This window comes from Haematobia irritans, chromosome 5 (assembly GCF_050003625.1).
Source record: "Haematobia irritans isolate KBUSLIRL chromosome 5, ASM5000362v1, whole genome shotgun sequence".
Taxonomy (NCBI): domain Eukaryota; kingdom Metazoa; phylum Arthropoda; class Insecta; order Diptera; family Muscidae; genus Haematobia; species Haematobia irritans.
The window spans coordinates 52,438,853-52,453,622 of NC_134401.1; the positions used below are offsets into that span (position 1 = coordinate 52,438,853).

General features: G+C 32.2%; 1 protein-coding gene across 1 annotated transcript; it reads left to right on the forward strand.

The window, feature by feature from the left end:
* The first annotated feature begins 4,961 nt into the window (after window positions 1-4,961).
* On the forward strand, window positions 4,962-13,530 carry LOC142237498 (uncharacterized). Its single transcript, XM_075308834.1, has 2 exons — window positions 4,962-5,146; window positions 12,903-13,530. The coding sequence occupies exons 1-2, from the start codon at window positions 5,135-5,137 to the stop codon at window positions 13,212-13,214; spliced, it is 324 nt and encodes a 107-aa protein (XP_075164949.1). The 5' UTR covers window positions 4,962-5,134; the 3' UTR covers window positions 13,215-13,530.
* The last annotated feature ends 1,240 nt before the right edge of the window (window positions 13,531-14,770 follow it).

Below are 14,770 nucleotides of genomic sequence, written 5' to 3' on the forward strand. Positions count from 1 at the left end.
AAGTAAATGCTCAATTATTTGAATAATTATACCGAATGATACCCCATCATTTATTTTATTGAGAATAACAATTCGAAAATTATCAAGAAGTATTTATTATTGTCATTACAAGTTATTCATTATAAATCACCGTAATGTAATGCTATGTGTAATGACAGCTTTACTCCTGGTAATGCAAATTGTAATGAGATGTGGTTACCTAGTATTCGCTGGGAACGAGTGTTATTTTTTCGTGGTAGAGGATATTTTTTTTTACTTTGGAGATCTGGAGATTTTGCTGGCGATAAAGCCTTGCTCTGGGGATATTTCCACCATCAATCAGATAGTATTACAGTTATTTTGGAACGTGTAAAGGTTAGGTTAGGTGGCAGCCCGACGTATCAGGCTCACTTAGACTATTCAGTCCATTGTGATACCACATTGGTGAACTTCTCTCTTGCCCGATTCCATATTAAGCTCAATGACAAGGGACCTCCTTTTTATAACCGAGTCCGAACGGCGTTCCACATTGCAGTGAAACCACTTAGAGAAGCTTTGAAACCCTCAGAAATGTCACCAACATTACTGAGGTGGGATAATACACCGCTGAAAAACTTTTTGGTGGTCGGTCGAAGCAGGAATCGAACCCACGACCTTGTGTATGCAAGGCGAACATGCTAACCATTGCACCACGGTGGTTCCCAAACGTGTAAAACCAATTAGACTCATACGTCAAACTTTGCGAATTCATTTAGGTTGGGCTAAACCGCGTTCCTGTTTTCCAGCTTCATATTTATGGTATGTAAGATATATAAAAACTGAATCACTTCCATTACTATTTGTGCACTGAAAAAAATATTGTCGTGAGGTCAAAGATATCATGTCCTTAAAATACGAATGCAAATTTTGCTTAGCATAGAAGACCCATTTCCCTAAAGATTTTTTCCTTGTCCAAAAGTCGATAGACTTTTCAATAAAGTCGTATTGTCTTTATAATTAAGTGATTTGACTTGAAAATGGGTATCATAACATGCAAGAAAAAATTTTTAGGCTAAGGTCAACTTGACTTTAATACTTCAGAAAAATTCCTTAAAATTAATGAAATTGTCTTTAAATTTGTTGTCTTTTTGCACCTTGACTACAAAGCAAAACATCGTACAAATAATTCAGAAAAATTCTTTAATAATTCAGAAAAATTCTTTAAAATTAATGAAATTGTATTTAAATTTGTTGTCTTTTTGCACCTTGACTACAAAGCAAAAAATCGTTCAAAACAAGTAAGTAAAGTCTAAAGTCGTGCGGGGCCGACTATATTATACCCTTCACCATTATGTAGACCAAAATTTGTGTTACCATCTCAACTCCTTCAAATTTGTTGGGAGTTATTATCAAGGTTTATATATACAAATATACAAATATTTATATCTGAAACGATTTGGAGACAATTTTTGTACTTCTACAAAATCGTTAGAATTAAAAATTAAATCGGCTAACACTCTGGGATGAAACACGATGTTAGTAAAAAACATATGGGAAATATAAAGCTAGAGCAATTTAGATGCAAAAGAGCATTTATGATTTATCGGGCGATACATATGTATTCGAGATATAGGAAAATTTGAGTAATAGTAACAATTTTTGAAACATTCTACCACATTTCCACTACTCTGGCTTACATATATATGGGAGCTATATCTAAATATGAACCGATTTTGACCAAATTTGACATGCATATTTAGAATAATAATCCTGCTATTTCAGTCACAATCGTAAATGGGAGAATAATTTTGGCCTTCGTGGTCATATGGCTGTAAATCGGGCGAAAGATATATATGGGAGCTATATTTAAATCTGAACCGATCTCAACCAAATTTGGCACACTTAACGATACTATTAAACGTACTCGTATAAGTGCAAATCGGACGAAAGATATATATGGGAGATACATCAAAATCTGAACAGATTTGAACCAACCACGATTAACGATACTGTTAAACGTAGTCCTTGTGCAAAATTTGAAGCAAATCAGGGCAAAACCCTGGCTTTTGAGGCCATATTAGTCGAAATCGGACGAAAGATATATATGGGAGCTATATCTAAATATGAACCGATTTCAACTAAATTGAGCACAATTCACAATACTATTAAACGTACTCTTTGGTCAAAATTTGAAGCAAATCAGGACAAAACTCTGTCTTTTTTGGCCATATAAGTGAAAATCAGATAAAAAATATATACGGGAGCTATATCTAAATATGAACCGATTTCAACGAAATTTGGTATACTTAATTATACTATTAAACGTACTCCTTGTGCAAAATTTGAAGCAAATCAGGGCAAAACTCTGGCTTTTGAGGCCATATAAGTTCAAATCGGACGAAAGATATATATGGGAGCTATATCTAAATCTGAACCGATTTTGCTGATATTTTGCATATCTTACAAAAGCCCAAAATATTTAACTGCCCGAAATTTTGAGAAAATACGTTGATAAATACGTGAATTTTGATCAGATCGGTGATATATATGACAGCTATATCTAAATCTGAACCGATTTTTTCAAAATCAATAGCGATTGTCTTTGAGCCAATGTAAAACTCTGTCCCAAATTTCAGACATCGCTAAATCGACTCAGAATTTAATTCTAAGCCGATCGGTATACTAAACGATGGGTCTCAGACTTTTCCTTCTTGGCGTTACATACAAATGCACAAACTTATTATACCCTGTACCACAGTAGTGGTGAAGGGTATAAAAAGGACATGCTTTTCAACACTTTATTTTAAAGACGTTGTTTACTTGGAACATAGCATAATTTCTACTGGAAATCGAGCCTTAATTTGGAAAATAAAGTTGACGTTAACTCGTTTTAAAGGACTTTGATAGCATATGAAGAAAAAGAGGTGAAAAAAAAAGAAAAATTAAAATTTGCTTCCCAGAAGCAAGTACACAAAACCCAAATTTAAAGGAGAATTGTGTCTTAAAAGTATCCTTACTTGTATTCTCCGCTTCTTTGGCTCGGAATCAATACCAAAATTGTTAAAGCAAATACAAAATCTTTGGAACCGGGCATGCTTTTTTTCGGTGTGGTTATATATTTGTTCCGTTGTTTCTCATACAGTCCTTTTTAAGTACCATAACAGTGTTCTTCACTCAAAAAAGTGAACCCTATATGCCACTAAAGCCTATTTAATTCTATTTTAGTTTATGGAATTGGTATGTTTTGAGAAAGTTTTCTTGACTTTAATATTTTTTTTGTTTACGTAAGGTATATAAATTAAATAAAGGAGACAATATACACAAACTAACTATAAAGATTTACTAAATTCGTGTCTCCCAAAAAATAGTTCAGAATTTCTAAAAATTTTCAAATTTTACCAATAATGCGTCCAACTTCGTATGCGCCCATCATGAACAGTTTTGCAATTTTAAACATAATTTTTTTCCTTCAAAATTCGAAAATTTCTTTATCAAGAAAAAAAACATAATTATGTCTAATAAATTTTCTTGAATTTGTTGAAAAATATTTACATATTTTTGTGAAATCGACGTGATATCTGCGTTTGTAATACGTTTTAGGTATTTTTTTTAAATTTAAAAAACATGTTTGGACATGGTTGCCGCATCCATTTAATGCTTATCTAGAGTGTGTAATTGTCGCGAAAACCATGTATTTTGTCTTTGTAAAAATAATTTTCGAGCAGAGAAAAATATATGTTGGCAATAAGCATTTAAATGGTTCTCAAATGCCGCAAACATGCTCTATTATATAAATGATAGAATTTGAGACCATTACATAGTCGGGAAAATCATGTACCTGACCATCCATTTTTTTACTTTTTTGCAGGGAAAAAAGTATTTTTATGGGTTACGTATAGATATGCCTAGAGCCATTATGACCATAAAGACAATGTACATTTTTTCGTGACCATTTAATTTTTTAACTTTTTTGCAGCGAAAAGAATTTTATAAAAGCATTGAGCAGGAACACACGATTTTCATTTTGCGCGTCAGTCGTGTGTTGATTGTTTCTTGGAATGGACGGAGAATACGGAATTACTGTGTTTTGTGTTTATTCAGAAGTGGCACGTTGTTTTATATGAACACAAAAAAGGGAAGTGTAATTGAAAAAAATGTACCTGTTTTTTGTTCTGCTTTTTGATATATGATATAATTAATTTTTATTTTCAGTTACATGATGTCTGCGTTGGTACATTTGATGGGCACGAAGTAAATATGGAATGATTACTTATTGTTGAAATTGAACAAAAATAGAGTGTTTAAAAATATGTGATGTTTGCTTGCATGACATTATAAATACAAATAAATAATGAATTAGTTTATAAATAAATAAAGTTAATTTTGTGTTTTCTTTTCTCAAGTGGCGTCCTTTTCTCGACGATGAAAAAAGTTTTTTTCATAAAGATCAAAACATTTTAGGTTGTTACCATGTTCTTTTAACTGGAAGAAAAACTTTTTTGACGAATACCATAACATTGTAGATCCTGACCATTGTCTTTTAAATGAAAAAAACTGGAACTTCTTTGAAGCTTAAGGGAAAGTCAATATCTTTGATTCCAAGTAAACTTTTTTAAGTGCATAATTCAAAATTGTTTAAATACGTTAATGTCTGTAACATGGCACTATCATCAGACCATCCACACGCACTTTACACAATATTAAGAAAAAATTTACTAGTTGTATTATGACACTGAAAAAACAGTGAACCCACAAGGAAGAGAATAATAATATTTTGCCGTTTTTTAGTTAATTTAACTAAAGTCCGCAAAAAATTTTTAGAGTAAAGGAAACTTTCACCAAACATAATAATTCCATGAACTAAAATAAAGTTTTAGTGAATTAGATAGTTCAATTTTTTTTTTGAGTGTATCGAGTCACATTAACGAGTGTTATTCTACCGACAGTCGCTATTATTGTGTTTACATTATATCAATGGTCCATATGAGTATTTAGCTTCAGATAACAATTACTCGGCCGCTAGTTCAACACGAACGTTTCATCTCATCGCATAAAGATGTGTTAATCATTCGCTGTTTTTCTTTTGAAATTTCAATTTGAAAATTGAAACTGTAATACGGAAATATAAAATAGTTTATTTAAAAGAAAATATATAAGAATCTAAATATAAATAATCATGAATAGCAATGTAAGTGAAATTGATATAAAAAAAAAAAAAAAAAACAAAGTAACAGTGCCATATGATTTTTAAATTTCTTAAAAAGTAATCATTGAAAATATTGAGCATGTCGGTAGATTATTGGAATTAAGTAAAAAAAAAGTTTCGTGTTTATGGGTGACGGAAAAGGTTTAGCTTTCGTTCGATTAAATAAAAAAATAACTTAGAACCAAAGACTGTGATTTTCACTAAGAGATTTTTGGTATTGTGAGTCGCGGTAAAATCAGGATTTCTTTATACTATAGATATTTTAGAGGATTAAATTAAGGTGGTATGTACTAAAAACTAAAATACAGTTTTTAATGAGCATCGTAAAATTCAAAATTTGACTTCAAATAAATGAGTTACCATTTGGTTAGCGTACAATGTAACAATAAATTGATACACCGAAAAAAGTCCTTAGCTAAACTAATGCCAAATTTAACTTATTTTATTGCAAAAAAAATATTTGTTTGTAGTTCAAGTTTATTTTTTTTTTTTTTGGAATTTTCCACAGCCCAATGAAATTTCCCCCTTTTTAAGTATGTCTCAATAATTTTATGAACTAAACGGGGATATAAAGTTCAATGACCGTACATATAAGTTCAATATGTACTAAAGCAAAAGAAAATTTTCGTACGATTCCCAAAAATAGTAAGAATGAACTACAGTATGGTTAAAATGATCATGATTCCAATGACTTTTTTCTTTATCTTTAGTTCATTTTTTTTCTTCTATAAGAGGATGTAATTTCGTGAGTTGTAGTTAAAATAAAGTACACCAGGGCATTATATTGTCTTGGGGTTTTCAGCGCTTTGTAGAAATCTCAAAATGTGGAGTATAATTTATCTAAATTTTCGTACCACTTATGCTATGGTCACACTGAGCAAATATTTGACAGAAATCAAACAAGAATCCCTCGCCACAGCCGAACCAGAAAACATATTTAGCTCATATTGGAACATCATGGTAGGATTATTTTCCAAAAACCGTATCCAGATATTTGGAAAATGGTTCTAGAAAAATGTTTGACACTCATTTTGGTCAAATATTTGCCTACTGTGACCATAGCCTTATGGCGATTTCGATTGGAGAAAAATGTGCAACATTCTCGAAATTGATTGCCAAATATGAAGGACATTGTCATAGATTTTGGACCCTGTATCCCTCACAACATTATGAATTAACAATAACTTTGGAATGACACTTTAATTTGAGGGAAAATACCATGAGGAAAAAAGTAGTGTAACACCAGGGCAACATATTTTTTGCGAAACGAAATCGCCCTTAGTTTATATACTTTTTTTCTCCGTACTAACCCTACTGCGTTAAAATACGTCCACATTTGTATGGTTTTATTAAGTTTAAAATAAATTGCTACTTACACTGAAAAAAAAATTATCTTGAATACAGGGCAGTGTTGCCAGTATTTTCCAGGTTCTTTTCCCCAAAATGGAACGCTTTCATCCCCAAAAATCACAAATTTCATTTAAAATTCCCCTCAAAAATCCCCAATAAATTCTTGACAAGTTTTTTGATAAAAAAGGTAAAGGAATAGACTCTACTGTAAAATATCCGTAATAAATTTAAAATTGGAAAAATATGCAATTTTTTATATCATTCGATACAAGCCATCATAATTATGTGTATAAAGTGTCATCGAATTTTTGCCTTATGCTAACTGTCTTCTAAATGCTCGAGATATAAAAATGGGAGTTCGGTCAATATGTGTATTTTTGAATCGAAACTGAGTTCTAAATAGTCAAGAAATAAAATTGGGTGATCGATTAAAAGGCGTTGTTGTATGTATGGGAGCCACCGTGGTGCAATGGTTAGCATGCCCGCCTTGCATACATAAGGTCGTGGGTTCGATTCCTGCTACGACCGAACACCAAAAAAGCTTTTCAGCGGTGGATTATCCCACCTCAGTAATGCTGGTGACATTTCTGAGGGTTTCAAAGCTTCTCTAAGTGGTTTCACTGCAATGTGGAAAGCCGTTCGGACTCGGCTATAAAAAGGAGGTCCTTGTCATTGAGCTTAACATGGAATCGGACAGCACTCAGTGATAAGAGAGAAGTTCACCAATGTGGTATCACAATGGACGAATAGTCTAAGTGAGCCTGATACATCGGGCTGCCACCTAACCTAACCTAACCTATATGTATGGGATATATTTTCCAAATCAGTGATGTACGCAGATGAGGGGGCAACAGATCGACCCGAGTGAATCGTAACGAAATAATTTCACAATAGTAAAAAAATTCTTAGGAAACAGGATAAATTGTAAATAGGGGTTTCTTTTACCCGGACTTTTTTCATTCCCGGGAAAGCGAGAATTTTTTCGAATTTCCCGGGATCCCGGTCAAAGGGAAACATACATTTAGACAATTGAATAAATTAGAAATCGCCTAAAGCTACGGTTATAAGGCGGTGTCTGGACAACTGACAATATATATAATGTTGATCTGTTACATGGGCCATAAATCATACTGAAATACAAAATATTTTGTAATACAAAAAAATTTTACAATAGTTTCTTTCGGTATAGTTTTAGGAAGATCACTATTAATATAGTGGGATTTTTTGTAACATTAAAAAACTGTGTGGAAATGAAAGAAACTTATTTCGATTTCACTATCATGTAATACCTCATTCACATTACACTTCCAAAATCCACTTTAACTAGATATGAACTGTCATTTGCTTTATAAACAAGGGATTTAAAATCCACTTTTAATATATTTTGCGCCTAATGTGAATGAGGTATAAATTTAAAGTTAAAGAAACTATCTTAATAAAGGTTAGAATTTTCATATTTCATAAAAACATCCTTGTACACAAAAAAAAAAATTCTGATTCAATCACGAAATTAATTGATCCAATTAATTTTTTAATTGAAATGTCTTCAATCACAGAAATGATAGTATCAATTAAAAATTAATTGAAGGTCAATTAAAAAATTAATTGATCCAATTAAAAAGTTAATTGATACTATTAATTTTTGTGATTGATTTTTGTTTCAATTAAAAAATTTGTTGAAACAATTAAATTTTTAATTGAATATTTTTTAAAACTCAATTAAAATTTTGATTGGAAAAAATTTCGTGGAATTTTTTTCTGTGTAATAATTATGAAATTATGCAATTGCAAACGTATGTCACATAAGTTAAAATGTCCTTTGTTTATAAAGGTTTACTCAGTCTATCAGAATGTCGGTTTTCAGAAATATGACAATCAAAAATTGGGAAGCTCAATCTTCTTTTTCAATCTGGGCTAGAACCCAGACTATGTGTATGTCTCACAAGGCAACTACTACTGCTTGGTACCGTAGTCATTCACATTACACTACCAAAATCCACTTTAACTAGTTTTCAACTGTCATGTGCCATATAAAACCCTCTATTATATATAAAATATTGTAAAGAAAATTTCCCGGGAATTCCCGCACTTCATTCCCGAGCGGGAGCGAAAAAAATAGCAGATTCCTGGGATCCCATTTCCGGGAAAAAAATCCCTAATTGTAAAGTATCTCTTGGGCCCCAAATAAATGCCGTGGAATAAAGAGGATGATTGTTTTTATATTTTGGAGATTATCTCTACTCCTTAAGCACTTTTCAAAGCATGTAGAAGTAAAGAATTTCACATAAATCATAATTCAAAATCTGATTTATCATACTGAACCGATTTGGAAAATTCCCCACAAATATCCCAAGATTTGTGGAATATCCCCACTAAACCCCCAAGTACCCAACTCAAAAATTTCGTCCCCATCCATGAAAAAATATCCCCGATTTGGGGAAAATCCCAACTGGTACAGAGGTTTCTTGTCCTTCAAATACGAATACGAGTTTGGCTTATCTTGCACATGTGAACCAATTTAACTTTGTTTTAGTTCATGGAAATAATTATGCAAAAAAATTTAAACTTGAAAACTCAAAAAAGAAATGTTTGTAATAATAATAAAATCGATGAAGGATATTTAAATGTTTGTACTTCACTACTTGCATCTGCGTGATAAATGACCTCATTCTTATAGTCGAGTAGGAAGGACGCGGTTAAAAAATTAAATTACAATTGATTGAGAATATTTATTTAAGCCGAACTACTCATGTTGTTGTAAATGCATCCATCATGAACATCGTATGGCGCTAAAGATTTTCTCATTTTGAGTTCATGGCATTAAAGTAAGTAAACGAAATCCTAAACTAAGGAAATTTTTCTCAGATATGACAAAATTTTCAGGATAACTGAGATGTAATGCAACCATCTAAAGCGCTGTATTTTTCATTCCTTTTTAAGCAATAAATCAGCTTAGACGTGTTCGGTTTGGCTACCTTTGGCACGAATTATGGCCTTAACACTGAAAAAACTATTGCCGTAAGCACAAAGATTTCATGTGTTTAAAATACGAAAGCCATTTTTGCGTAGCATGGAAGACTAATTTCTCTAATGAGCAAAACCCAGCAAGAAAGAACTTCCAAAGAAGTAGTATGGATCCCCAATTTGTGATTCGGAAGTAGTGCAAACTTGGATCATTTCCAATGAATTTTAAATGGGTTTATCATAGGACTCCATTTTTGGATCCTTTGCATTGCTTTAGAAGTCGTGCGTTCGAAGTTCATTTGGATGAAAAAATTTAAAAAACAAACATTTTCTCCAATTTCACTTTTTATTTTTATCAGGATTTTTTGGTACACTTTTATTTTCTTATTATCTAATTTTTACAAATTGAAAAACTTCTTCGCTTCCAGCGGGGGTTGAACACCTGGGGCTGTTCGCACCATAACAGAACGCATTAGCACACTCAGCCACAAACGAATACGATGCATCAAAACGTCTATTCAAATGTTTGTGATATGAACCTGAATATGATACTACGGCATGACATTCTAACTACTTCCTGAGATGTTCTTTATTATTATGAATGAAAAAAGTAAATAACGATGGTTCAAATCTCACCAGCAGCAATTTTTTACTAAATATTTTTCAAAAATTTTTTTGTTTTATATTATACATCGTTTTTATTTTTTTTCCGGCATATATTTTTGTATAAAAATATTTTTTCCCATTAAAAATCAATAAAAAATTACAAGTTATCGTATTTTCCAAAATCTTCACAAAAGAACTTTCATAGAAGTGAAAAAGTCAAACGGCACAGGTTGAAATCCCAGCGGGCATGATTTTGTTTTTATATTTTTTAATATTTTTTTACTTTTTTATTGATTTTTCTATTCTTGTTTGGATAATATAATTGTCCAAAACTTAAATTTTTACTTAAAATGGTGTAATTCCTTGCTATCTAAGACTTGTCCAAAAGGACTGCATCGGAAGTGAAAAAATCGATAGGATATGCCGGGATGCGCTTTAAAGGAAATGTTTGTGGACTTGTCCAAAAGGACTGCATCGAAATTGGAAAAAAGTTGATGGAGGGGGGTATTCCGGGAAGTGAAACTAAAAATCGATAGGAGATACCAAGATGTGCTTTAAAAGAAATTTTTGTGGAACAACTTCCAATTTTATTTTTGCTGGGAAGTTGATAAACATTTCTTTGAAGGCATTTTGTCCGTAGAGTTGGGTGATTCGACTTTAAAATGAGTATCTTTACATGAAGGAAAATTTTGTTGGCCTAAAAATATGAAAAAAATATTGACCTAGTAAGATTATGCAACCTAAATTGTGACCTAGTAAGATTATGAAACCTAAATTTTAGGTCACCCATTTTATACAACATTTCTTTAAAATAAAGAAATTTTAATTTTAAAAAATTTAAATCATTGCTTTAAAATTTACCTTCCTTAAATATAGGACACAAATCATTGACATTCGCATCCTTTTTTTAAAGTCGCATGTCTTTGAAGTAAGGTGAATTTTCCTTAGAGTAAAGAAAAATATTTTTGGTTTAATGAAATAATATTGAATCTTTTGATAAAATATAAAATAGCTTCAAATATGGGTTCAAACTTATATTAAGGATTTAGCATCTTTGGTTTTCTTCTTGGGCGTATAGACAACCAATTTTTATCCGATATGCCTGGAATAGGTCGATCGGTTCATGTTTGCTTGGGAGAGTATCTGTCATGAAATCCACCTGAAATTCTATATATTTTCAAGTAACCCGCTACGACGAAGAATTTTATATTTGATTCATCGTGGTGAGTATTTATGATTCAGGCAGTTTTAATTATACTTTTCTTCGGGCTCCTCTTTTTCCCACATGCTATCACTGCAGCCGATGATTTCAATGTCGTCTAAAATTTACCCTAATCTTCTAAGGTATTCGACGACAAGTGCTTTTGCTAAATTCTACTTACCACCTAAACGCGGAACAATTTTTCTTAATATAAATATTTCAAAAACATATGATAACAGTTGTTTTTTTATAACTAATCAGTACATATTGCAATTGTTTGTTTTCAAATTAGTAAAATATTTTTTGGGTGCTAAGAGCATTAAAATTGAATCCATGACCCACATGAACTAGAGAGATAATAATAACGTCTGAAGACAACATTTTCCAAAAATGTTGTCTAGCCCAGCAGTCTAGCGAGGGGGTGACACATTTCAGAAGAACAATTGTAAATTTTCATTATCAACAAAAATCCATTGTTTTGTTTTTTTTGTCTTGATGATAAATATATTTTTGCAAAATCATTGGTCCTTTCTCCTATACAAAGTTCAGCATGAAATAATAAATAGATTATAATAACTGCCAAAAATCCAACCGGAATTGGTGAAGAATAATAATTTTAGCCACATAGAGAAGTTTTGAAGAAATGTCAATAGCATTACTGAGAGGAGATAATCAACTGGGTTCGGTCGAAAATGGTATTGAACTCATTTTCGGTCGAAAATGGTATTGAAAAAGTCAGCTAGGTTAGGTTAGGTTATGTGGCAGCCCGATGTATATGGCAGCACTTAGACTGTGATACCACAGTGGTGAACTTCTCTCTTATCACTGAGTGCTGCCCGATTCCCGATTATAGCCGAGTCCGAACGGCGTTCCACATTCCAGTGAAACCACTTAGAGAAGCTTTGAAACCCTCAGAAATATCACCAGCATTACTGAGGTGGGATAATCCACCGCAGAAAAACTTTTTGGTGTTCGGTCGTAGCAGGAATCGAACCCACGACCTTGTGTATGCAAGGCGGGCATGCTAACCATTGCACCACGGTCAGCTAGAAACTATTGTTGCGCTTCATGGTCTAGAGAACAATTGGAAATTTTTTATTTTTTTTATCAGGCCTGTTCTGGTTTTCACATATTGTCGCGTAATTGAAACGATTTGAAATCGTGCGTATTAGATTGGTGTGTTCGCAGATTCGCAAGATTTCAAATGAAATGTATATTCCCAGTATGGCAACGCATCTCAGGTGATGGGTTTATTTTGCACAGAGAGTATTTTCGGTGTTGCCAAACGCTTCATTACTTTAGTGGGTAGAATCAATCTTGATATACAGAGAATTAGAAAATGATTAATTTTACCAGAAATAAACTTCGGATGTGGGCTTGATTGGTACAAATTAACTTTTACGCGTACTGTCTATTATATCACTTTTGGTTTTGGACATATTTTGTCGTATTTAATCACATGAAAAAGCAGTAAAATAGTCTTCCTGTAATAATTACCATGTTAAAACAACAAGTACATACGCACATGCATTTTTGGTACTTTTTAAAATAGTGTTGACTACTTGAATCGATTTTTAATTGCTATCTCATCTCATTAAACATTCTCTTATATTACAGCTCATCGTTATCCTCATAGGATTGACTTCATTGGCACCAATGCTCTTACAAGCTAGACCTTCAGAAGATTCCTTGTTCGAAGAAGAGGAGCACAGTGGTGAATATCATGGCCGATTGAATGCAACAACAATAGCTCAAATACAAGTTTGTGAGAGAGATGAGGAATTAATGGAATTGTGCATGCGTTGTGCAAAAATTACTAAACACACAACAGTATATCCCCAGTGCTGTGGCGACTATGATGAAGTGAGGAAATGGTGTTATGATTATGTCTATTACAGACAAGAACCTAGTACAAGAAAACCTAGCTAAAACTTTCGAAATCGGGACACTTCACCAATAGTTAAATTAAAAAAAAATTGTGTATGTGATAAAAATTAATTAAAAACATTATAGAAAAAAAGGTGACATATAGATGCTGACGGAAAGAAACTAATTTATTTTTTTAAGTTATTCGAATTGGCTGTGATAGAAATTCCAATTTATGTTTTGTCAACTTAGGGCAAGTATGTATTAGATCATTCCCTCCTAGAAATATACGATATAAGTGAAAAAATTATCAAAAAAAATTTGTAAAAAAACTACAATGACAATGAATAAGAAATAAATAAAGCAAATTATGTATGTATGTGTTTTGTTTAGTTATTAAAAAAGGACAATACTAAAAACAAACGTATCTCCTAAACGCAAAAAATAATTCTTTCCTCCCAAACGAAATTTTAGACAAACAAAGTTCGTTTCTCATTTGCTTTTCGCTGTAAGGAAGTGTATTTGGAAGAAAAGTATATACTTTTTGTGATAAACGTTTATTCTTTTCCAGGATGTAAAAACAATTTCATAAAGACTAGCTCAAAAAAAAAACATTATTTTCTTGCTAATTGCATTGTCCCTCACATCTTTCTCACATCCACGAGGATTTTTAGTTCTTAACACCTTTCCCTGTAATACCAACAATGTTGAAGAAATTATACGATTTTATAAATTTTTAAAATTTTTTTACCTTTCGCCTGGACGGAGAATCGAACCGCGGACCATTCACTTTGTAAGCCAACACACTAACCACTGAGCTATGTACCTGTTATGGTCATCAATAGATAATTATCCATATAAGTTATATCAATATAGCATAGCTTGCGGCGCCCACGAACCGAATAAACAAAGTTTATTTAACAGAAACAAACATTTAGTTTGGCGCCGTGGAGCAGTGGTAGCTATGTCCGACTCTCATGACAAGGGTCGTGGGTTCGATCCCTGCTTTTTTTGCTTTTGTTTTTTTTTTTTTACATATATTCCAGATATATTCGGAAGATTCCGAAAAAATGTTAAACATTACATTGTACTATATTAAATTTTGAACTGTAAAATGTGTCTTATTAAAGACCTAAAGTCAGAAAAGAACTGTGTTTGATATAAACGAAATGGACTGTGTTGTTGTTTCAAAAATAACTTTTTTTATTGAAAAAATTAAAATTTTGTAACAAACGAATTTTTTTGGTGATAAAAGTTTAAAATTTTCGAAGCAATTCAAAAAACTCTAACAAAAGAAAAACGTTTTCGGTACACGTTTTCCAAACGTTTTTTTTTTGCGTGTTTTTTGCGTTCTAAGATAACGGACGAAATATGAGAAAACAATATAGTTTCCGAGGAATAAACAACAAGTGTATCTACTACGTGGTAGTATACGTAACGCAACAAATGTTGTGCGTGTGTCACGAAAATAATCCATTCGTAACAAATTTTTGAAAAATACTCTCGCCCAAGAACATGAGTTAGATGCATTTACAATTTTTGTCACACCTATGGCCAGTTTCTCATCCTCCGATTAATTTTAACCGGTGGATAGACCTCCGGTTAGTAAAATTTTTGTA